The 23955-nt window shown below is 38.8% G+C and overlaps 1 protein-coding gene and 2 non-coding genes across 9 annotated transcripts; all 3 read right to left on the minus strand.

The window, feature by feature from the left end:
• Nucleotides 1–118: 118 nt before the first annotated feature.
• On the minus strand, nucleotides 119–23266 carry LOC122008284 (dof zinc finger protein DOF1.8-like). 7 transcript variants are annotated; one of them, XM_042563973.1, is made up of 6 exons: nucleotides 23066–23266; nucleotides 20495–21548; nucleotides 15018–15215; nucleotides 12946–13021; nucleotides 1533–1591; nucleotides 119–991 (listed from the first exon to the last, which is right to left on the minus strand). In XM_042563973.1, the coding sequence occupies exons 3-6, from the start codon at nucleotides 15133–15135 to the stop codon at nucleotides 933–935; spliced, it is 312 nt and encodes a 103-aa protein (XP_042419907.1). In that variant the 5' UTR covers nucleotides 15136–15215; nucleotides 20495–21548; nucleotides 23066–23266; the 3' UTR covers nucleotides 119–932. The 7 variants fall into 7 exon arrangements, with proteins under 7 accessions (XP_042419907.1, XP_042419905.1, XP_042419900.1 ...); XM_042563971.1 differs by lacking the exon at nucleotides 23066–23266 and having other exon boundaries at nucleotides 20495–20880; XM_042563966.1 differs by lacking the exon at nucleotides 23066–23266 and having other exon boundaries at nucleotides 1148–1591; nucleotides 20495–20804.
• Nucleotides 20672–20764, minus strand: LOC122013204. The gene has a single exon (XR_006120528.1). It is a non-coding gene; the product is annotated as a small nucleolar RNA snoR1 (small nucleolar RNA).
• Nucleotides 21014–21108, minus strand: LOC122013205. The gene has a single exon (XR_006120529.1). It is a non-coding gene; the product is annotated as a small nucleolar RNA snoR1 (small nucleolar RNA).
• Nucleotides 23267–23955: the final 689 nt, after the last annotated feature.

Below are 23955 nucleotides of genomic sequence, written 5' to 3' on the forward strand. Positions count from 1 at the left end.
TGTTATGTGAATTGAGATGGGTGGTTTTTCTTCCATATAAAACAATTTTCATACCATCTTTTTCAGATGCGAACTCTTGAGGTCATTGTCTTTCCTATTACCTTTATGGAAGGCAAGATCATCAAACTGCATTAGAGAATTAACTTGATTGCAAATTAAGCGTTATGACATTTCCATTCTTCATCAGAAAACAAAACATGGAATTAAGTATGCGTCTCTTAATTCCACTCCAAAGGATTTAGCAGCAATATATTTATACTACTAATACGATGCCTTCCCTATTTTATATTCTGCCCAACGATGATGATAGTGATCCATGGTCATTAGAGTAGCCGACTGATCCTTGCCACCCAATAGAGAGAACATTGCTCCAGGATTCATCACCAGACTTAACTTCATGATCCCAACGCTCATCTTCCAGCATAAACTTCAGCTTTTGACAAGGCTCCACCATTAATGCGCTTCTGTCTATGCAAAGCCCAAGCGTGTTCATATCTCCAATTTCATGTTTAGCATGGTTCATGACGAGATTAAGCCCACCAGAATTGTAACTGCAATCCATGATATTTAAACTGCCCTCGTTCATCAAGCAATTTGGGAGCTGTACTGGTTTTAGGCCGCCTAGGGGGACTGCCGGTGGCAGCTGATGTCGCACTGGTGCAGCCACCAAAATGGTAGCAGAGGCAGGGCGGCGCTTGTTTCTACGGCAGCCACCGCCAACAGGAACATTGCGGAGTGAGCCACCCTTTGTCCAATAGCGGCGGCATGTCTTGCAGAAGTAGCGAGGCTGAGAGAGGCTGTAGTTGTTGTAATAGCAAAACTTTGTGTTCATGGAGTCACACCGTGGGCACTTGAGGGCCTGTTGCTCCTGTGGTGGTGGTCGCAACCTCTTCTCAGTTGCCGGCATTGGCGTCAAGCATGAGATCAGCTCGTCAGAGGTCAGGGAGTAGTCTGCAGCTATGACCTTGTCTTCGTGGCTCATCACGATGCTCTGCATAAATCACAATCATTAACGAAAGATGTAAAAGCTTGCCTGCATTGAGCTGTGTGACAAGCCATTTCTTTCACTGAGTAGAACAATTAAGAAAACTAGGGGCCATTTAATTTAGCGCAGAAACAGAAGAGTTAATTTCAGAGAATTAATAACCTTTAGCCACTCAGAGGAGTCCATGCCAATATGCATTGAAGATGTTGCCATCTCACAAAGGAATGACGTGCAATGTATAGAAATGAGCTAAAACTCCCCCAAGAAAATTAATGGTGTGCTAGTTATGACGGAGCACGAGGAGAAGAGGGATCTTGAGAGTGGAAGAAAGAAGAATATATAATAGAACTGGTGATGGGAAATGAGAGTGAAGGCCCACTTCGGTTGTGAATGTCACCACATGGTAGTAGAAGGATAGCGTGTGAATAAGAAGAGATAAAAAGATGGTGGAGGAGCAACTCCACTATCTTTGACCGACTTCCTTGTAGAGTTTCCACCTTCACATTGTAGGAAGCATTAAGCAAAAGCTCATTGATATATTCTTTACCATGGATTGCTGTAATTGTATACAGAAGACTTGCATGGGATGTCTCCTCCCATTTTCCCCTGAAAAAAAAAGCGTTGTACAATTTAATAAGAAGGAAATTTAAAATAGAAGATCAAATTAACCTAATGAAAGAGATCCTTCATTGGATTTTTGTGTCAGACTTTGATTATGCAAAAGGTTGTTTCCAGTTAGATATTAAGCATAATATGAAGAGACATGCAGGCCTGTAATATTGGGCATTTGCACTTCCTCAGGCTGGAAGGAAAATAAGAATGATAGCATACTAATTATTTTCTTAGTTATCAAAATTATTTTCTCAGTTATCAACTAGAAGAATGATTAACATTTTTTAGCATAATTCTTCTAAATGTTAAGAGAATAGATCACTAAACTTGTAAGGTCCAACTCAAATCACTTAAACTCAAATCATCAGAAGTTAACTCATCTAAAGTATAAGTTTTGGCTTACAATTCTTAATATGAGACTAAATGAGTGTCACATTTGGCTCCTATTTTCAATATTCTATCTCTTTTCATTTCTCCGTGTAACCAAATTAGTCCCTTTTTATGTTCTGTAGAGAATTTGTTTTTACTAATGACAACTTTTCCCCAAAGATAAGAATAATAGACTAACATATATTGGCAATGTTAGTAAAAATCGACAAAATACAATTTAATTGACCAGAATCTAAGTGGTAGTTTCAACATATACAGTCCTACATAACTAGATATGCTATCGACTGTGAATTAGCAATCCATTGTCAATGTGATTATAGGATCGTTCGTTATTGGCTACTGTACAATTCCCTATAATTAAAGAGGACTCATTTATACAGCTTCAGCCACAATCTTTCCTCAAAAGTTGAACGCCTATAATCCACCAACCAATTCCTACCTTTTTTTGCCCCTACTTGATCATATATCTCTACAACCAATTAGTCCTCCATTTCCCTACTGAAAGAAATTAAAAGGCAAAGTCATTCCTAGTGCCTGAAAGATCAAATTTTGTGACTTCGACATTTCACCAAACAATGTAAGGACCACACACAATCGCTCATCACAGATTGAGAGTACAGTAATCTACCATATACCTCCAACTGGATCGTCTCTCCAACGAATTAATACTAAATTGGATTACTAAAATCTCGTAATAAAGTATAATTAGTCCAAAAGGGCAAAAGCTTGATTCTTTGTGGGCCACAGCACAGTGCCATTTCACCGGACAGTAAAAGGACAACGAATAAAATTAGGGTTTGGAATGGCTTGCTACCGCGAAGTTTGAATGCTGTTCCCGCCGATCTGAGACTCCATGATCGAATCGAGCAAGCAACTGAGTGCGCCGGCAGCTCCTAGAAGCCGGGGGCAGGAAGAATCGGAGCACGCGACAGGGGAAGTAACGTCATGATGTGAAAGGTACGCACGAATTTTTAGGGTTAGCCGAAGCCGAAAGTGAATCCCAGCGTCTCCGTTTCTTTATTCTCCCTCCGCCTCAAGGAAAGTATCGATTCTGGCTTCTCGCACGTGACATCTAATAATAATAATAATAATAATAATAATAATAATAATAATAATAATAACAACGAAGGAGACATCTCAACAAAACGATCGTGGGTCACCCTGCCGATCCAACTGCCGCTGAGTCCACATCAGCTTTTATAATTATCAAAGTCATACAAATATTTTCTAAGTTTTTTCATAGCCTGGGTATGTTGCCCAAGGTATTTAGCAGAATTAAATACAACAACGGATAATTTTTTTTAATGAGATGAAAAATCTTGAGCAAGGAATTGTTTGTTTGTGCTTTTGGATTTACCTAATTAGTAAATCATATCTCTAAAATTAATTGGATTTGTAAGAGCATGATAATAATAACTTTTGCATTCGAAAAAGCCTAGCCGTGATATATCAAAAAATCATATATTGATTTTGTGACCAGCTCGGTAGTTGCTTCGTGGCCAATCCCAACAATATAATCTTAGCCACAATTTCACAGTCGAGGCAAAAATTACAATTAGGCTTCGTTGTGATTTCACTATCAAATCGATCGTGATTTTGTGAGTGCCTTCATTGCCTGTTCAAACGATCGCCTTCAAAACAAAGGGCGAGGAAAGGGTGGACAATAGAGGGAAAGGATAACTGAGTTGTTAATTTTGAAAGTAGGACGGCCGCTACAAGCCCATCTACCCATGCCTTGAGCCCTTTCTGCTTTTGTTGAGTAGAGAGGACGGCCCATTAAGTAGGGTTAGAAACATGGCCCTAGGTTATCTTCCCCCTTATTACAGTCATTGCTCTTTTGGTTAAGGAAATATAATCAAGAATTTGACCGCTGAAGTCATGTGGACCACATGGATCTAGTACACGTAAGGCATCTCATGTGGGAGATTTGTAAATGGAGAAGTAATGGAAAAAGTATGAAGCTCCATTATAAATTATAAATGATATTTTAATTTTATATTGAAAGTTCGAATGTAATAAGGTGGGTTTATATTGATTCACATGTATTGAGAATGTAAATAAATATATAGGGAGAGACTCTCTCTTACGAGTAGGTGCGCAGGGGGTGCAAATCCAGGGCGTGGATTGCACTGAACCATATTGACTCATGTGCGAGCACGACTTGCGCGCGGCGAATGTCAGACCGATCAGGGCAAAATTTGCCCATGAGGAACAATCAAAATTTTTAAACGTTAGCGTTACATAACTGACAAATAATGATCATTAAACGATCATTAACGTGTCATTGGTCTGAGCTCTTAGATAAGGAGGCCACAACCATAAGCAAAAGGTTACGTACATAGAAAAGCAGCAAGAGCTCTCCACCTACGTTCCTTCCTCTTCTGTCGTGCAACTTTTGCTCGTGGAGTGCCCGTGATAGTTCGGGTACCACTCAGTTCGCCGTAACCACCAGTACTTAGTGGAATCACGGTTCATCGTTGTATCCTGAGAAACAGACATCCCGAGAAAGCCTCGAAGCATACATGGAGGTGGGGCAAATCTGTTTCAAGGAAACTACGTTTACCGCATGCCTCGGTTCGCTCAGCTCTAGACCGATCGCTTCGTTTAGCTGTTTGCTAGCATGGTCGCTTGGAAGCGTGCTCGTCCGGTCGCTTTCTAGTCTTCGCCTGATCGACCTCTAACCCGCCCGGTCGGTCATCTCGCTCGGCCTCTTCTCCCGACAGGCCTCCAGCTCGCTTGGCCTCTTTGCCCGGCTGACCTCCAGTTCGCTCGGTTGGTCGCTCTGCTACTCTGTCCGACTGACCACTTGGCTGGTTCGCTCGGTCTATCTACCCGACCGACCTTGATCTGTACCTCGCTCGACACTCGATCGTCAAGCTCGCTCGGCTAAGCTACCTGGCCGACCTTCAACTCGCTCGGTCTCTCTGCTTACCTGACCGGCTATAAGCTCACTCGGTCAGTCTCAAGTTTGCTCGAGAGCTAGCCCCGCTCGGCCACTATGCAACCTTCGTTCGACACTTGGCAGATACCAACCCCTGCTAGCAGCTTGAGATTATCAGCTTAGGTCATTTGGCAGATAAATGAATTTAATTTGGTGTATTTAAATTCATCAAATACCCCATAAATCTCCTACAGTAGATTGTTTTCTTTTAACAATCTTGAAACAGATTCGATTCTATTGAAATGATCACAGAATAGAATGTTGAGGTGCAACAGACTCAACACGTGCATGCCCCCTCCACCCCGATTGGAACTGTGCCAATCAGTCACGGGGAAAAGCCAGAGAAGTTCAATGGACTGAACTTCAAGAGGTGCCAGCAGAAGATGCTCTTCTACATGACCACGCTCAATCTGACTCGGTTATTGACTGAGGACCCTCCCAAGCATGCTGAGGATGCTAATGCATAAACTATCAATTGAGTGGAAGCATGGACTTATTCTGAATTCCTTTGCCGAAACTACATCTTTAACTGCCTTGCCGACTCGCTATACATTGTGTATAGAATAAAGAGAACGACTAAGGAGATGTAGAAGTTCCTGGACAAGAAGTACAAGACGGAGGATGCAGGGGCCAAGAAGTTAATCGTGGGTCGATTCCTGCATTACAAGATGGTTGACTCCAAAGACGGTGATCAGCCAACTCCAGGAGCTTCAGGTGATCTTGCACGAGATCCACTCAAAAGGGATGGTTGTGAGTGAGACCTTCCAGGTGGCTACTATCATTGAGAAGCTACCTCCAGGTTGAAATGACTTTTTACTTAAAGCACAAGTGGAAGGAGATGAATGTGGAGGAACTTATTGTTAGACTTTATATCGAAGAAGACAACAAGAGTTTAGAGAGAAAGCTATTCTCTCAGGCTACTATAAAAGTCAACGTGATCGAGCACAGTTAAAGCTCGAAACGGAAGAACCCCAAGTCTTCCAAGATGAGACCCAGAGGAGGCATCAACAAAAAGAAGTTCTCTGGGAAGTGCTTTAACGGTGACAGAGTGGGTCACAAATTTTCGGAGTGCAGAAAGCCGAAGAAAAAGAAGGAGCCACCATAGCAATGGTAATGGTGGATCGATACTGGAGCCACCATACCCATGGCAATGGTGGATCGATACTGGAGCCACCAGACATGTGTGTTGCAACAAGGAGCTTCTCCACAACTTTAAAGAAGTCACTGAAGACAAATTGTTCATGGGAAACTCAGCAACCTCAGACATCATGGGCCAAGGAAAAGTAGTGCTGAAGATGACCTCGGGCAAGGACCTTACTCTGAATAATGTGTTGTATGTTCTGGAGATTCGAAAGAATCTAGTGTCCGGATCATTGTAAAGTAAGCATGACTTTTGCATTATTTTTGAATCAGACGGAGTTATATTATCCAAGAATGGAATATTTGTAGGAAAAGGCTATGTATCTGATGGGATGTTTAAACTCAATGTCATGGCGATTAGGCCTAAGATAAATAAAAATGAAAGCTCTTCCATTTATATGTTTGAGTCTTCGTGTTTATAGTATGGTAGACTATGACATGTTAACTACGATGTGTTACATAGATTAATAAATATGCAAAGCATACCTACATTCCACCTTGACCCAAAACATAAGTATGAGATTTGCGTAGAAGCGAAAATGACAAAGTAATCCTTTCAACATATTGAAAGAAGCAACGAATCACTCAAGCTAATTCACACTGACGTGTGCGACCTCAAAGGCACATTAATACATGGTGGGAATAGTACTTCATCACTTTTGTAGATGATAACACAAAATACTGTTATGTGTATCTTCTCAAAAGTAAGGATGAACTTATAGAGAAATTTGCTCTCTGTAAGAATAATGTTGAAAACCAGCTTAATAGAAAGATTAAGATGGTTCGAAGTGATCGAGATGGTGAATATTTATCACTGTTTGCTGAGTTATGTGTTGAACATGGGATCATACATGAAACGACAACTCCTTATACTCCTTAGCAAAATGAAGTTGCTGAGCGGAAAAATCAAACTCTAAAGGAAATGATAAATGCCCTTCTATTGAGCTCTGGATTGTCATAATTCATGTGGGGGGAAGCTGGGTTAACAGCTAATTACCTTTTAAATAAAGTGATTCAGAATAAAATAAATAAAAGCCCTTATGAGTTGTGCAATGGAAGACAACTGTCCTATAAATATTAACGAATGTGGGGGTGTCTTTCCAAGTTTTGGTACCTGATTCGAAAAGGATTAAGATAGGACCTAAGACTGTTGATTGCATATTTATTGGATATGCACAGAACAATAGTGTGTATCGGTTTGTTGTGTATGAATCACAAATACTGGAGATAGACAAGAACTCGATAATAGAATCGAGAAATGTCTCGTTCTTCGAGCATGTGTTTCCGTATATGACCCGAGAGGATGCTAGCTCCTCAAAGCGAGCATATAAAACACAAGGTGAAGATGATGATGAGGAACCAATGGAGGTTGAACTTAGACGAAGCAAAAAAGCTCGAGTAGAAAGATCCTATATATCGGATTTATCACTTTCATGTTGGAAATTGAATCCCGAAGTTACTCAGAAGTTGTAGGTTCTCATGATGGACCTCACTCGAGAGACTCAATTGCATATGAGATGGAATCTATCTTGCAAAATCACACTTGGGAACTTGTGGATCTTTCTCCGGGAAGTAAACCACTAGATTGTAAGTGGATCTTCAAGAAGAAAATGAAATCAAATGACACAATTGATAAGTATAAGGTCAGATTGGTAATCAAAAGATACCGACAATGAAAAGACATTGATTACTTTGATACGTATTCTTAGGTATCGAGATTAACTTCCATTAGAGTATTGTTGGCTATTACCGCTCTATGGAATCTAGAAATACATTAGATTGATGTAAATATAGTCTTTCTAAATGGGGATTTAGAAGAAGAAATCTACACGGAGCAACCTAAAGGATTTTTTTTGTCAGGACAGAAAAACAAGGTATGTAAATTGGTGAACTCATTATATAGCTTAAAACAAGTACCAAAACAGTGACATGAGAAATTTGATAATGCCATGAAGGAATGTGGATCCAAGATTAATGAATGTGTCTACATGAAAACTACAGAGAGTGACTATGTCATCTTGTGCATATATGTAGGTGACATACTTATCATTGGGAGTAATGATAAGATAATCAAATCCACTAAAGATATGTTGAACTCAAGATTTGACATGAAAGACACGAGCCTAGTTGATATTATTCTAGGAATCAAAATTCTTAAAACGACAGAAGGACTTATTCTTAGTCAATCCCATTACGCGGAAAAAATTCTTGAGAAATTCACCAAGGGTGATACTGCGTTGGTACAAACGCCGATAGATACGAGTCAACATCTATCGAAAAATCGAGGTGAAAGTATCTCTCAATAATAGAACTCTCGAGTGATTGGAAGTCTGATATACCTGATGAGTTGTACACGACCAGACTTGGCCTACACAATAAGTAAACTGAGTAGATACACGAGTAATCCCAATGTTAAGCACTGGAAAGGGATAACAAGAGTACTGAGATACTTAAGATATACTCGTGAATATGGTCTACACTATATGAGATATCCTTCTGTGATCGAAGGATACAGCGATGCAAGTTGGATATCTGATATAAAAGACTCTAAATCTACGAGTGGATATGTATTCACTTTGAGAAGTACAACCATTTCCTGAAAATCTTTTAAGCAGACCGTAATAACCAAAGCCACGATGGAATCTGAGTTTGTAGCACTTGACAAATGTGGTGAAGGAGTTGAATGACTACGACAATTCTTATAAGATATTCCACGATGGCCGAAACCTGTGTCGGTAATTTGCATACATTGCGATAGTCAATCGGCAATTTGTCGGGCACAGAGCCATCTGTATAATGGTAAGTCTATAAACATATACGTCATAGACATAATACCATTAGACAATTACTTTCAACCAGGGGCAGATCCAAAGATAAGTTCTAGTGAGGGCTAATAAAAAAATTTTTTGCGACATAATAAATATATTTAATAACAAACAGTTCAATTCGACATAGTAAAAATAATAAAATAGTAAATTAATAAATTACAAAATTACTATTAGACTATTGCTTATTGAAGTATCGGTTAAATCTAATTCCACAAGAGATTGATTTTCCACAGCTTTACTGATATTAGGATCATTGGAAGAACCTTCACTACGTACATTTAGGTTTAAAAAACTTTCCATAATCTACACTAAAAATAAAGTCATGTACATTATGTGATTAAATCAACATTTACAATTATGAATGGTAAAAAAAAATTACCTTGAATTTTGAATGAACAATGGGCAATGGAAAATAAATATGTAGTTTTTTGACTGCCAATTGGATCTGGACTGAGCACTACAGCAGTGGTTGGGGCACTTGGGCAGCAGATCAACGATGACAAAGAGAAAAGAGAGAGACGAGAGGAGGAGAGGGAGAGGCGGAGAGCACTAGAGAGAGTTGAGGGTTTTGAAATCACATTTAGGGAAAATAAATCGGTAAGAGAATGAGAGAATGATTTGTTAACTTAGGCGGTTGGGCCTGGGCCCAGGCCCGGGCTACAGCAGATTGCAAAAGGTAAGAAGATGGTTTTTTTTAATAAGGAGTTCTTTTATAAAATAAAATAAAATAAAAAGAGACGAAGACAAAGCTTCTTCCCCATTCGTCCAAGAAAGGTTGAAAGCTATTAGTTGCATGATTTCGATCGGATGCATAGAAGAGGAGGCAAGTGCGGATCGACGGTGGCGGCAATGCCAGGATGGCTGGGGAGGTTGATGGAGGAGAGCTTCTTCGTGGGATGTGGCGCCCAAGGAAGCCACAAGAAGAACTAGAAGAACATCTTCTGCATCGATTGCTTGCCGCACAAGCATCTACCCCCACTGTGCCCCTTCCCACCCTTCGCAGGCTAGACGCTGATCGGCAGACAGCAATCGACTCATGGCTGGGACTCCATCGCTCTGTGAGGGCGGAGAGAAGTCAACCCCACATCAACCCCATAGCTCCTCCTTGTCCGACAGATCTTGGCGAGGGCTTCAGCCTACTCCAGCCCTCGCCTAGATCCACCCCTGCTTTCAACGGGAGTTATCACTGTTGACTATGTGAAGTCAAAAGATAACCTTGCGGATCCGCTAACCAAAGGGTTAAATCGAGAGTTAGTTGTGAGTTCATCACGAGGAATGAACTTGATACCGTTGTTAGCAATCAGTGCAGAGGACACCCAACCTATGCTGACTGGAGATCCCAAGAACTAGGTTCAAAGTGACAACTAATTTGCACTGACTAAACACACTGTGGGAGAACGACCCAATGAATCAGTGAAGGATGGAGGTTAAGCACATGACTTTGAATGATCCAAGAAGAGTAATGTGGAATATTTTTAAGAGATCGGCTATGTGAAAAAAAAAGGGTCGCTTCGAAGAGAATTGAAGGCACAATTCTTAGAGCTTCTCACACAATTAGGCGTGTTCATGACTAAGAATGAACACACTCATGAGAACTGAGTTGTATCAAGGAGAATCTTCGGTGAGATTTATCACTACTTATACAAACGGTAGTATAGTACAAGAACATCGTGTCTACTATCAGTCAGTAAGCAACCAGATCTTCACAAGGGAATGTTCAAAGGGTAAAACCTACCTATCCTATACTTGACTCAACTGCTAAATGCTATCATATATCCTATCTCCATTCATGTGGGGGATTGTTGAAGATTTGTGAATGGAGAAGAGGTGGAAGAGGCATGGAGCTCTATTGTGAATGAGACTTTAGCCCCATATTGGGAGCTCCAAGCAATAATGTTGGTTTATATTGATTCACATGTATTGAGAATGTGAATAAATGCATGATAAGAGACACTCTCTCACGCGTGGATGCACAGGGGGTGCAAATCCAAGGCTCGGATTGCACTGAACCATGTTGACTCGTGTGTGGGCACGACATGCGCGCGCCGAATTACGGATCGATCAGGGCAAAATTTATCCAAGCGAAACAACCAATATTTTGTCACGTAAATTTTTTTGCTACTTGTGTAACGGATGCATTAAAGAAAGAGTAATGTAGTCGGTTGAAACAGATGCATTAAACACTACAAGAAAATAAGGTTTCAGAGACGAAAAATTCTATCTTTGAAAGTCATTTTTCCGTCTCTAAAGAATGTTTGAGACGGAATATTCCATTTCAAATATCCGTTAGTGAAAGCCCCATAGCTAAATTTAAGACGAAAATATTTTGTCTCTAATTTCAAAAACAGAATGAAAAACTGTTTATGAATATGTTTTTATTTGACCAAATGAAATTAATTAAAAAATACAAATTCCGTTTCTAATTTTGTTTTAAATCCGTCATTAGTCTGTCTCAAATTACATAACAAATATAATTTTAATCTATTTATAATTCTGTTTATAAATTCGTATATAAATTCTGTCTTAAATTTTATTTTAAATCCATAATTAATCTGTTTCAAATAACATATCAAATATAATTTTAATCTGTTTATAATTTTATTTATAAATCCGTATATAATCATTTTTAAATTTATTACTAAATTTATATTATATTATATTTTTATATTTCTCATCTACATAATACTTTTAACAATCACACATTTCAAACAAATTAAAAATATTTAAAACAATTAATTTTAATGCAAAAGTATCGTAGAATTAATTTTTTATATTTCTCATCTACATAATACTTTTAACAATCACACATTTCAAACAAATTAAAAATATTTAAAACAATTAATTTTAATGCAAAAGTATCGTAGAATTAATATTGAAATAAATGAATATTCACATCATCTAAATACATTTAACCATTAATTAAACATAAAGTAATTTAATCTTTATTTCACTTATCACGACGCTGACGGGAACCAGATCCTCTTAGATATAAATGATTTGTATATCCCACATCTTGAATCATTTTACGAACCATCTCCTTTAGATTTTTTTCTCTTTGTCTACCTTCCTGGATAAGTTGTTCTTCCATCTATCTATTTTCTTTGATAATGAATTCTAATTTATTTTTGCTTTCAGTAATTTCTTCCTCCATCCTCTTGCTAGTAGTACGCATGTCTTCAATTTCTTAAGATAATTCCTTGTTCTTCTCATGGGAGCACATTTCATTGGAACTTCCATTGTATGATCTTCTAAAGTGTCGATTGCATCCAAATCCGTACACCTTCCCCTTGCATGGGTCGTCCACCACATCACACCATAACTTGAGAATGAAGACTAAGTGCCCCCAGGGCGTAGCGCAGACGGTGGGCGCATGGTATCTCTGGCGTAATAGTCAGGGGTCGATTCTCAGGAACTGACGACCTGGGGTTTACCCCGTCATGCGCCTATGGCCTGTGTACCTGCATGAATCTCCCTCCATATCCGTGGGGCCGGCACTATGGGGGCCGCTAAGGTAGCGAATATACCTTTTTTTGAGAACGAAGACTAAGTAGATTGATCATCAACATCTTATCTCTTTTTATATTGTTCCTGTCCATATTACAATAACTTATATTAATTTAACAAATATGAAAATAAACAAGTAAGAATTAATATAAGATAATAAAAAATTAATGAATAATTAATTATGTTGACTTACACTAACTCGAGCTAATTTGTTATCCACAAACTCTCCAATATCTTGCTTTCTTTTATGCATTCATTCAAAAACCTCAAATTCATCTCAAATCTTTTTTCTACAATTATACATAATATATGTCAATATAAAATAGAACAAATAAGATACAATAAATTTATATCTAAATGTCAAATATTTAATAAATTTATCATATGCTTAAATTATTGGAATAATGTGGTATCTAGTCTATCTGTAAACTAGAGCTGGTCTTTATAATATTAACATAAATCTAGGGTATATACCCACAAATCCAATTAATGGAAACATGAGGATGAAACAATATAAAGAAGTGCATTTAGGGAAGACATCTTACCTCAAAAGGAACAACTCCTTCAGTGCTTCAAAGCTAGTAAATGCATAGCATTTCCCTTCCTTCGATGTCACCATAACTGCAACTCAATGAAGAAATTTTTTAGTTATTTCAATACCAAAAGTACATAAGAGTAAGGCTCTTGAATGGTATTAGGCACAAATAATTGGTATAGAATGCATCAAATCACATGCTTCAACAGTAAGAGAGCAAATTAGTCATTTATTGGATCCAAGAGCTGCAAACCCATAAACAATTGGAACTAGTACAAAGACTTTTACCAAATCATCTGATAGAAATTTTCCAGAAAAAGCCAACCATCATGGTTGTCATATCTCAATCTCAACCTTAGGATATAATATTAATAGCAAAATAGATACCTCAATAGTACTAATAATATTGAAAATAGTACTAATATTTTCACCAGATCATCTGATTCAATATTTTGCTGCAATCAACTATATTGGTTGTTATGAATTATGATTGCAATTTCTACCTAAGAATATGATAGTAGTACTAACAATCACAATATATATCTTAATAATAATAATAATAATATATCATTCCACTTGCCAATCAAGACATAGGTAAGCATTATTATGCCACAATCCACCCAGTTTTGATAGGATTGATTGAGGCAGAGCTTTCCTTAGTCAATGGCATTAAGAACTAGCCAAAGTAAGATATTTTTCAAGTAACTCATCCTTTGATTTTGTGTGGCAATCATGTGGAGGAGATAAAATAATATAAAGTGAGAAGGGGAAAAGGTGAATTAGCAGCAACCGCAAAAAAGAATGACATAGAGACAAAGAATCTAGAATGAATATTGTGAATCCAAGTCCAACTGTGATTTGAGACATAATTTTGGGCAGGTGATCACATCAATTTGAATACCAAATGTGCTTTATCAATTCTATCATTCTTTCCCAATAAGGGTGAGCATAAATTTTTGCCACTCATATTGATACCAGTACCAACCCAATGAACTATGCTTCTTGTGCCTTTCCTAGTAAACTACATTTCCTTTTTTTGTTGTCATGTTTGTTATGAATATACACTCGGATCTAAGAACACCTCTAATTTCTTGAATATTTTATTATATCCACATTGCTTCCCCCATAGTCTCCGTCCACCTCTCAACTATAGTCATGTCTTTCATACATCTCTAAAACTTCCCAAATCATTAACATATGGTAAACAAAAGCTCCCTCTTCTTCCAATCAAGCAATAAATCTCTAATGAGAAACATTTAAATTTAATCCAAGGTTGCTATAAGTTGAGAGGAACATTTAATGCACTCTTCATATGAATACAAATAGCTGATGAATCCGTGGCAAAGGACATATTAGATCTGTGGAGAAGGATTTGCGGATGGATCAGTATCAGATCTGAGATCCATAAGATGGCAAGTCTATTTCGAGCTTTCCGTAGGCAAATCTGTGGCAAAGGATGAGTGACGAAGGCACGTTACTTAGCGATCAATTGTATGATTTTTCTCCTATAGTAAACTCATAACCAATGTCGTCTTGAGGGATGTGAGCCTAATGTTGAGAGAATGTTCCTCAAAGTGCAGATTTCTACCGTTTTGTAGACATCTAGTGCATGTATAGCCTCTTTAAATTCATCTATATATATTTACCATTCCCCAAAAAACAAATAGTTGATGAATCATACACCAATGAGAAAAATCAAATTCCTGCACTCTTCATTTTCAACTACTAATCCAAGGTACATACTTGAAGGATTCCCAGGCCTTGAAAACAATTTAAAGAAAGTTAACCACTTAGAAGCTTACTTGTGATGATAATAAATCAATTATAGTAAGAGATTTCTTGGCTACAGGTGACTATGAGTGTTGATTAAGCTCATGACGTTCAGTTGTCAAGTAAATGATTAGCATGAAGATACTATACATCTTAATACTTGTAAAAAAATAAGATAGTAAATAATATTACGAAAGTTAAGGTAGACCATATACATAATTCAAACGTCCATAAACTAAAGTATGATCTTTTAAATAATGAATTTAACTTTGAACAGTGTGAATGTGATGAAAGGAAAGTAGAATAACTCACACAAAAGGGAATCGAATGCCCTCAGATTTGCGATGGGGTTATCCTCGACCAAGCAAGTGTAAGCTGAGACTTTATCTGCTGACGTCCTTGACCTTGCTATCACCTCCAGCAACCTCATATCCCCAGTCTACCTCATCAATAAACTCACGATGAAGATATTTTGATGGCACATCCAATTATGATTTGTAGAAATATTTCCTACATTTTAAAAAAATATACAAACATTTTTCATAAACAAAATAAGCTAAGCTAATCATTCTCTAAAAACATATATTACATTAAAAGACTAATTGTGTAGTAATTAAGCTAGACAGGAACCTAGACAATCAAGTTTTGTTACTGCTTCAATCGGACAACAACTTGTATGCACAACAAGAAAACAATAATAATAAAACATTGCAATAATAATATCTGGTTGAAAACTAATTTTATTAATAAAATAGTAAATTAAAAAAACAATAGGGTTTAATCTTGCATACGGGGCAAACAAAGCGTGCAGCACATGTAGAAAAAAAGTGTGCAATGACAGCGAGACCAAGGCTACGACAGTGGAAAGGCATCAGCCAAGATAACCAAGGCTAGAACCAATGTGGTGGTTGCGGCAATGGCTAGGCGCAACCACCTCACAATTAGGTCGCGCGAGTGATTGCCGTTGCGTGCGACAACCACCGCACGATTAGGTCATGCGAATGACCTCGATCGCATGAGTAGGACGCAACTAGTGCTGCACGTTCTAGGACGGAGAAGGATGGAGAAGAAGATTAGGATTACCTAAACTTGAGCTTGTTCGGTGGATTGTGGAAAGAACTCTGGAGAAGAAGATCGTGTGCGCCTTAAGACGGAGCGTTGCGTGCCATAGAGTAGTGCGTGATTTGGGACCAGAGAAGAAGATTGCTTGCCCCTTAAGTCAGAGTCATGCCTGCCTTAGAGTTGTGCCTGATTTGGGACCGGAGAAGAAGATCGAGTGGAGGCGGAGAAGAAATCGTGCAGGCGAAGAAGAAAGTCGCGCTGGCAACCGTGAAGGATTTGGGAGAAAAAATGCAAACTTTTATATTAGAATAGGGTTTGGCTTTTTGATTAATTAAAATAAAATAGATTTATAATTACTTAATAATTTTTTTCTTCAATTATATAAATTATAAACCGATTTTATTTCTGTTTAAAATATTTTAAAACAGATTTATAAACCAATAAGATTTGGTATCAAATTTCGTTACTAATCCATATTTATTTTTATTTATAAAAAATTAATTTATAAATTTTGTTTTTAATTTATTTTAAATTTCATTTTAAAAATATTTTTCTATATTATTATCTTTTAAAATGAAACGGATTAATAATTTCGTAGCAAATCCGTTTATAATTTATTAAAATTTAAAACAGATTTTATTTTCGTTTTAAAAATCTATTTCTAAAGCTATGTTTTCTTATAGTGAAAGAAAGATTAATGCAGTCGAATAAAACGTTAGCATTACATAGTTAGTAAATAATGATCATTAAACAATCATTAACGCTGTCATTGGTCTGAGCTCCTATATAAGGAGGTTGTGATCATAAGCAAAAGGTTACGCACATAGAAAAGCAGCAGGAGCTCTCCACCTACGTTCCCTCCTCCTCTATCATGCAACTTTTGCTCGGTGGAGTGCCTGTGATAATTCGGGTACCACTCAGTTCACCGTGACCACCAGTGCTTGGTGGAATCACGGTTCACCATTGTATCCAGGGAAACAGACGTTCCAAGAAAGCCTCGAATCACAGCCGGAGGTGGGGCAAATCTGTTTCAAAGAAACTACGTTTACCGCAGGCCTCGATTCGCTCAGCTCTAGACCGATCCCTTCGCTCAGCTATTTGCCAGCCCGATCGCTCGGAAGCGTGCTCATCCGGTCGCTTTCTAGTCTTCTCCCGACCAGCCTCTAACTCGCCCGATTGGTCAGCTCGCTCGGCCAACCCCTAGCTTGCTCGGCCTCTTCGCTTGGCCAACCTCCAGCTCGCTCGGCCTCTTCGCCCGACCGACCTCCAGTTTGCTCAGTTGGTCGCTCTGCTGCTCTGCCCGACCAACCACTTGGCTACTTCACTCGGTCTATCTGCCCGACCGACCTTGATCTGTATCTCGCTCGACACTCGATCGTTAAGCTCGCTCGGCTAAACTGCCCAGTCAACCTTCAACTCGCTCGATCACTACGCTCGGCCAGTCTCAAATTTGCTCGAGAGCTAGCCCGCTCTGCCACTGTGCAGTCTGCGTTCGTTACTTGGCAGATACTAGTCCCTGCTGGCAGTCTAAGATTATCAGTTCAGGTCATTTGACATATAAGTGAATTTAATTCGATATATTTAAATTTATCAAATACCCTGTAAATCTCCGACAGCATATTATTTTCTTCTAACAATCTTGAAACAGATTCGATTCTGTTGAGATGACCACATAATAGAATGTTGAAGTGCAACAGACTCAACACGTGTAGGCCCGCTTCACCCCGATTGGAATTGTGTCAATCAGTCACGGAGAAAAGCCAGAGAAGTTCAATGGATTGAACTTCAAAAAGTGGTAGCAGAAGATTCTTTTCTACTTGACCATGCCAATCTAGCTTAGTTCTTGACCGAGGACCCTCCCAAGCGTGCTGAGTATGCTGATGCACAAACCATCAGTTGAGTTGAAGCATGGACTCATTCTGAGTTCCTTTGCCGAAAATGCATCCTCAACTACCTTGCCGACTCGCTGTACGCTGTGTATAGCATGAAGAGAACGACTAAAGAGCTGTGGGAGTCCCTGGATAAGAAGTACAAGACGGAGAATGCAAGGGACAAGAAGTTCATCGTGGGTCAATTCCTGGATTACAAGATGGTTGACTCCAAGACGATGATCAACCAAATCCAGGAGCTTCAGGTGATCTTGCACGAGATCCACTCAAAAGGGATGATTATAAGTGAGACCTTCCAGGTGGCCGCTATCATTGAGAAGCTGCCTCTAATCTGGAAGGACTTCAAAAACTACTTGAAGCACAAGCGAAAGGAAATGAATATGGAGGAACTTATTATTAGATTTCGCATCGAAAAAGATAATAAGAGTTTAGAGAGAAAATTATTCTCTCAGGCTACTGTGAAAGCCAATGTGGTCGAGCACGATCAAGCTCGAAATAGAAGAACCCTAAGCCTTCCAAGATGGAATCCAGAGGAGACATCAGCAAATAGAAGTTCTCTGGAAAGTGCTTTAATTGTGACAGAGTGAGTCACAAATCTTCAGAGTGCAAAAAGTAGAAGAAAAAGGAGACCAACTTGAACGAGAGACCAAAAATGGACGGCCTCTGCGTTGTGGTCACTGAGTTGAACCTGGTAGGTTCAAACCCGCGGCATTGGTGGATCGATACTGGAGTCACCAGACATGTGTGTTGCAACAAGGAGGTGCTCCACAACTTCAAAGAAGTCACTGGAGATAAATTGTTCATGGGAAACTCAGCAATCTCGAACATCATGGGCCACAGAAATGTAATGCTGAAGATAACCTCGGGCAAAGACATTACTTTGAGCTCCATTGTGAATGAAACTTTAGCCCCACATTGAGAGCTCCAAGGCAATAAAGTTGATTTATATTGATTCATATGTATTGAGAATGTGAACAAATGCATGATAGGAGGCACTCTCACGCGTAGATGCATAAGGGGGTGCAAATCCAAGGCTCGGATCTCGGATTATATTGAATCACGTTGACTCGTGTGCGGGCACGATATACGCACGCCAAATTCTGAACCAATCGAGGCAAAATTTACCCAAATGGAACAACCAACATTTTGCCACGTAAATCCATTTGCTTCTTGTGTAACGAATACATTAAACAAAGAATAATGCAGTCGAATGAAACGGATGCATTATAAAAAGATTAATGCAGCCGAATAAAATGTTAGCATTACATAATTGACAAATAATGATCATTAAACGATATTAACATTGTCATTGGTCTGAGCTCCTAGATAAGGAGGTGCGACCATAGGCAAAGATTACATACATGGAAAAGCAGCAGGAGCTCTCCACCTACATTCCCTCCTGCTCTGTCGTGCAACTTTTGCTCGATGGAGTGTCTGTGATAGTTCGGATACCACTCAGTTCGTTGTGACCACCAGTACTTGGTGGAATCACGGAACACCATTGTATCCTTAGAAATCGACGTTCCGAGAAAGCCTCAAAGCACAACCGGAAATGAGACACATATTTCAAGGAAACTGCGTTTACGACAAGACTCAATTCGCTCAGCTCTATATCGACCGCTTCACTTAGCTGTTTACCGGCCCGATCACTTGGAAGCGTGCTTATTCGATCGCTTTCTAGTCTTCTCCCACCCAACCTCTAACTCGCCCGATCGATCAGCTCACTCAATCGACCCCCAGCTTGCTCGGCCTCTTCGCCCGACCGACCTCCAGCTCGCTCGACCTATTCGCCCGACTGACCTCCAGCTCGCTCGGTCTCTTCGCCCGACCGACCTCCAATTCGCTCGATTGGTCACTCTGCTACTCAGTCCAACCGATCACTTGACTGCTTCACTCAATCTATCTACCCGACCGACCTTGATTTGTATCTCACTTGATCGTCAAGGTCGCTCGACTAAGTTGTCCGATCGGCCTTCAACTCGCTACATCTCTCTGCTTACCCGACCAACTATAAACTCGCTCGGTCACTACACTTGACTAGTCTCAAATTTGCTCGAAAGCTAGCTCGCTCAGCCACTTGGCATCCTTCGTTCGGCACTTAACAAATATCAATCACTGCTGACAATCTGAGATTATCAACTTAAACCATTTGACAAATAAATAAATTTAATTCGATATATTTAAATTCATCAAATATTCCATAAATCTCCGACAACGTATTATTTTCTTCTAACATCTCATTCTCATACGTTGCCTCGGAGGACAAGGACACTCATGGCTTTATCCTTTAACCTTTTGCTGACGGCCCCATGCCGCTGGACCCTTTAACCTTCTGTTCTTCACTTGAGATCGACTTCTAAAAAAAAAAAAATGTGGAACCGCCACATCAACGGCCCCCCTAGAGCCGGTCCCACTTGAGATCGACTTCTAGCATAGCTGTTGAATGGCCAAGCTAGTTCTAGTTTGAGGCTACAACTTGCTAGAAACCCATCAACCTGAGCATTTGGCCCTTACTACCTCTATTTTTTTAATCTGCTTAAACTAATCTTTAATGCTCCATAAATGCCAAGAGGTCAATACGTTTCCTAAGCACTCGTCGTACAAAGACTCGTTGCCCCAAAACATTTACAACTTTTTGCATACATAGCCCGATTAAAGTTAAGAACAGTAAAGAGACATAACACTTATATCAACGGCTAAGTCGTCATTAAAAAAAGCAAAGAAATATAAAACTTATAAAAAGAACCTGGATATCAATTGAAGGCATTCATATTTAATTTTTGATAATTTCATGGCGTAATCTATGGTGACTCTGTGTATACCAAACGTGAGACTTACAGTGCAACTGGAATGCCAATTCTCTCTGTAACCAGCAAGCTCAACCTCCACTTAGAATGAGAGATCATACCTGACAACTCCATACATTCGCTTGTATGGATAAAATAATTTTGTATGAAATCAAAATAGTTCGAAAGGAATAATGATAGGGTTGATCAAAAAAGGACTATTAACGAGGGCTCAGTTCATTGCTAAATCTGCTCAAGGAAGATGCATTAAAGCCCTTCTCAAACAAGAGGTGTCAGAAGAAAAGCATTATTCATCATGGCCCAAGAACAAGAAGCTAAAATTGTTCAAGTATTTGATAAAAAGAAATAATCACAACAAATGACGCAGTTTTGGTATTAAATGAATGCTTTCTCTACTGAGAATAATTTGTTATGAACTTGGGACAATTAAAAAAAAGACAAATGTGAAAGAGAAATGAATCATTTGGTTGTACAACAAAGGATAAAAAAACTAGAAAGCCAAGTAGCAGGATCTCGAAATCGAGTCGCTTAACAATTAGATCATGAAAGGGTCTCAGACATTTGCTACTCTGCTCAAAGAAGAGCTGACATGATGTAGCCCGTCTCAAACAAGAGGTGTCAGAAGAAGCAATGATCATCATTAACCTTTTTAAACCTAGCTCATTAAGGGCAATGTCTTATCAAAAGAAATAAACGCATAGTTACAATTATTTAATTAGTGAGATATAATCCTCTAAAAGGAGACTAAAGTCAATCAGACTTTAATTCTGGAATATAATAGCTGGAAGGGATATCCAGCAATAAACATGTAAGCATGAGAAGCAAAGCCAGAGATCATACCAACAATACAGAAGTGCAACAAACAAGTAATAATTTACTATTACTTCCAGTGGATTATTAATTACTACTGTCGTACTTAATTACAAAATCAATTGGGCCCTGAATCCTGATTTACAAAGAGGTGCATGCCTCACCAAAGTTGCTCCTCAGTAAATTATACTGACTTACAAGATACTCACAAGAAATTGCATTCAATAACATGCAATCATTGCCCATAACTCCAAATGACAAAACAGTATTTCTGTCTGTGACAAGAACAAACTTTCAGAATATGAAAACATAGAAAATATTGAATTATTGCAGAGGCATAATTCAAAATATGGGGACAACAGAAATTAAATTACACAATTGTTCCATTGATTGCATAGAATACAAGATTAGATGAAAGGGTAGAATGCACTGAACAATTTAAAATTATAATAATCTGCTAGGCAATCCAATTGCATACATATAAAAGGCAATTATTGTTAATGCAAATGAGTTTTCATGTTTGATAAATTTTTGAGTTAGATCATATGATGCTTACTAATCAGATGTGCCCAATGTGGAGATTAAGAGTGGCCAAATGTTTGGCAAGTTAACAGTATGCTTACAATAAGAGGAAGGTCTGGAAGCAAGAATTCTCAACAAAGTTCTAGAGAAAGATAATTTCTGAACTCTCTTAGTAGGTTTCTTTTGTGCAAAGTTGTGTACGATCATATATAATGGTAGGCTAATCTTGGAGATTAAACTCAAGACTAAGAAATGGCCTCAGTCTGTTTCAGTAGACTAAATGTATTTTCCAGTTGACTAATATTTGAGTTGACAAGTCAATTAACTCAAGATAAATGAAAAGTGAACAAAAAGATATTGTTCATCTTTGTTTGTCATCTAAATTCTAATCAACTAGTCAATCGATTGATACTATAAGTAGTAGACTAATGACAAGTCTAATACTTTGACAAGTGTTCATAGTTCGTTAGTTTCTTAAATCTCCACTCTATTCTCTTACTTCCATTGTAATTTCTTTTTGTAAAGAAAGGCTATTGTAAGGGGTGTCTCCACCACTTAAAGGTTTCCAAGGATAGGCCATGGAATAGAAGCTGAATAACCACATAAATCATCAAGTTTGAATTGTCTTTATACTTTATCATTTACATTTCAGCTAGTATATCCATTTCGAACCTTCAATTATCTCTATACTACATTTCAAATAGCAGCAATCCTATTTAGAGTTTAAATATCATAAGATAGTATGACCACATTCAAAATTGTGGCAAACAAAAGCAGGTTTATTCTCATGTGGATTAGTAAGAAAGACAACAACCACCACAATCCTCATAAGCTTTTGCATAGAAGAGAATTATAAATGAAATTATTGATATAACAAATAATAAGGAGCTAACATCAGGATTGATAATCTCAAGGCATCTATCCTCAAGCCATTCACTTTCAGAAGGTGAACAGGAAAACCCATGCAATGTTGACAATTTTTTTTTTTGAAGATCAACAGGCGAAAAAAATCTCAATGGGTGTTAAAGGACGAGAAAACAACTTTAAGTTTTTTCTGATTCTCGAAAAGTATACCACCTGAAAACTTATCCAAACAAACCAAAGACAGCTCCTGAATGAACAATCAATGACAAATCATTGATACTCAGTGAAGCTAGTAAAAGCAGGGGAAAATTAATGGAATACAAAATCTCGCATGTTATATTGCTGGAAGGAAAAAGGTATTGCCTTCTCAAGGCAAGCCGCTTTCTCCAAATGAGATGATACTCACCGGAGCAACTTTTGGACGTAGCCCAAAAGCATAAGGCAGCTTCTTCTCCAACTACAAATGAGAAGATACGAGATCATAAGCAAGGATAGGAAGTAAAACGCCAGGGCAAGAGGAGGATGAGGCAGACGACGACGGCGGCGGCTACTCCTGCGTATGAAAACCCTCAAAGGATGCATTATATAGAACGGACGGATGGGCTGTGGAAATCAGGTAGGATTCGCAAATTTAGGGCCAGAATATAATTGCCTAATATAAAATAACTCATATTAGCTAAAATATTATGAAAATCATATAAAATTATAAAATAATTTGTTATTTTAAATATTTCAAAAAATAGTTTTAGTTAAAAACTCCCATGAGAAAGTTTTTCCCCCAAAGTATCTGATCCGACAGTAGGTCGGGGGACCCCCTCTGGAGGGGAGTCAACGTCACGTAGAGGTCAAAAGTCAAAAGGGTCAGCATGAGATCCCGCCGATTGGAGAAGGGGTGGGTCGACCGGCCGAACGAGTCCAAGCGGAATCAAAGACAACCCGACGGGGAGTCGGGTTTCCGACGCTCATGGTGAACAGGGTCGCCGGGCCGAGCGGGTAGCCCGCTCGGCCGAGGCGTAAAGCATCAATGCTGTGAAGGAACAGTCTCAACCGAGCACCCGGTCGGACAGATACCTACGCCCGGTCGGACCGATGCCTGCCGAGCGGATGGACGCTCGGCTCGGGGAAAAAGGAGACAAGGACAAGAGGACATTGGAAGACATCTTCTGACAACATGCATGTTCAACGACCAAGCCATGCGCAGAATCTTACGATAGAAGGTTCTACCGTCCCATCAGAGCGGTGCTCGGACTGTAGCAGTATGGTGTCAGGCATGTTCCTTTGACAAACTCATACTAA

This window comes from Zingiber officinale, chromosome 8A (assembly GCF_018446385.1).
Source record: "Zingiber officinale cultivar Zhangliang chromosome 8A, Zo_v1.1, whole genome shotgun sequence".
NCBI lineage: Eukaryota > Viridiplantae > Streptophyta > Magnoliopsida > Zingiberales > Zingiberaceae > Zingiber > Zingiber officinale.

Bases quoted from the DNA above. Each gene is read 5' to 3' on its own strand.
- LOC122008284 (XM_042563966.1), bottom strand. From the start codon at position 1,198: ATGGCAACATCTTCAATGCATATTGGCATGGACTCCTCTGAGTGGCTA. The intron at 992-1,147 runs GTTATTAATTCT...TGATTTATGCAG, and splicing joins ACTCCTCTGAGTGGCTAAAG to AGCATCGTGATGAGCCACGA.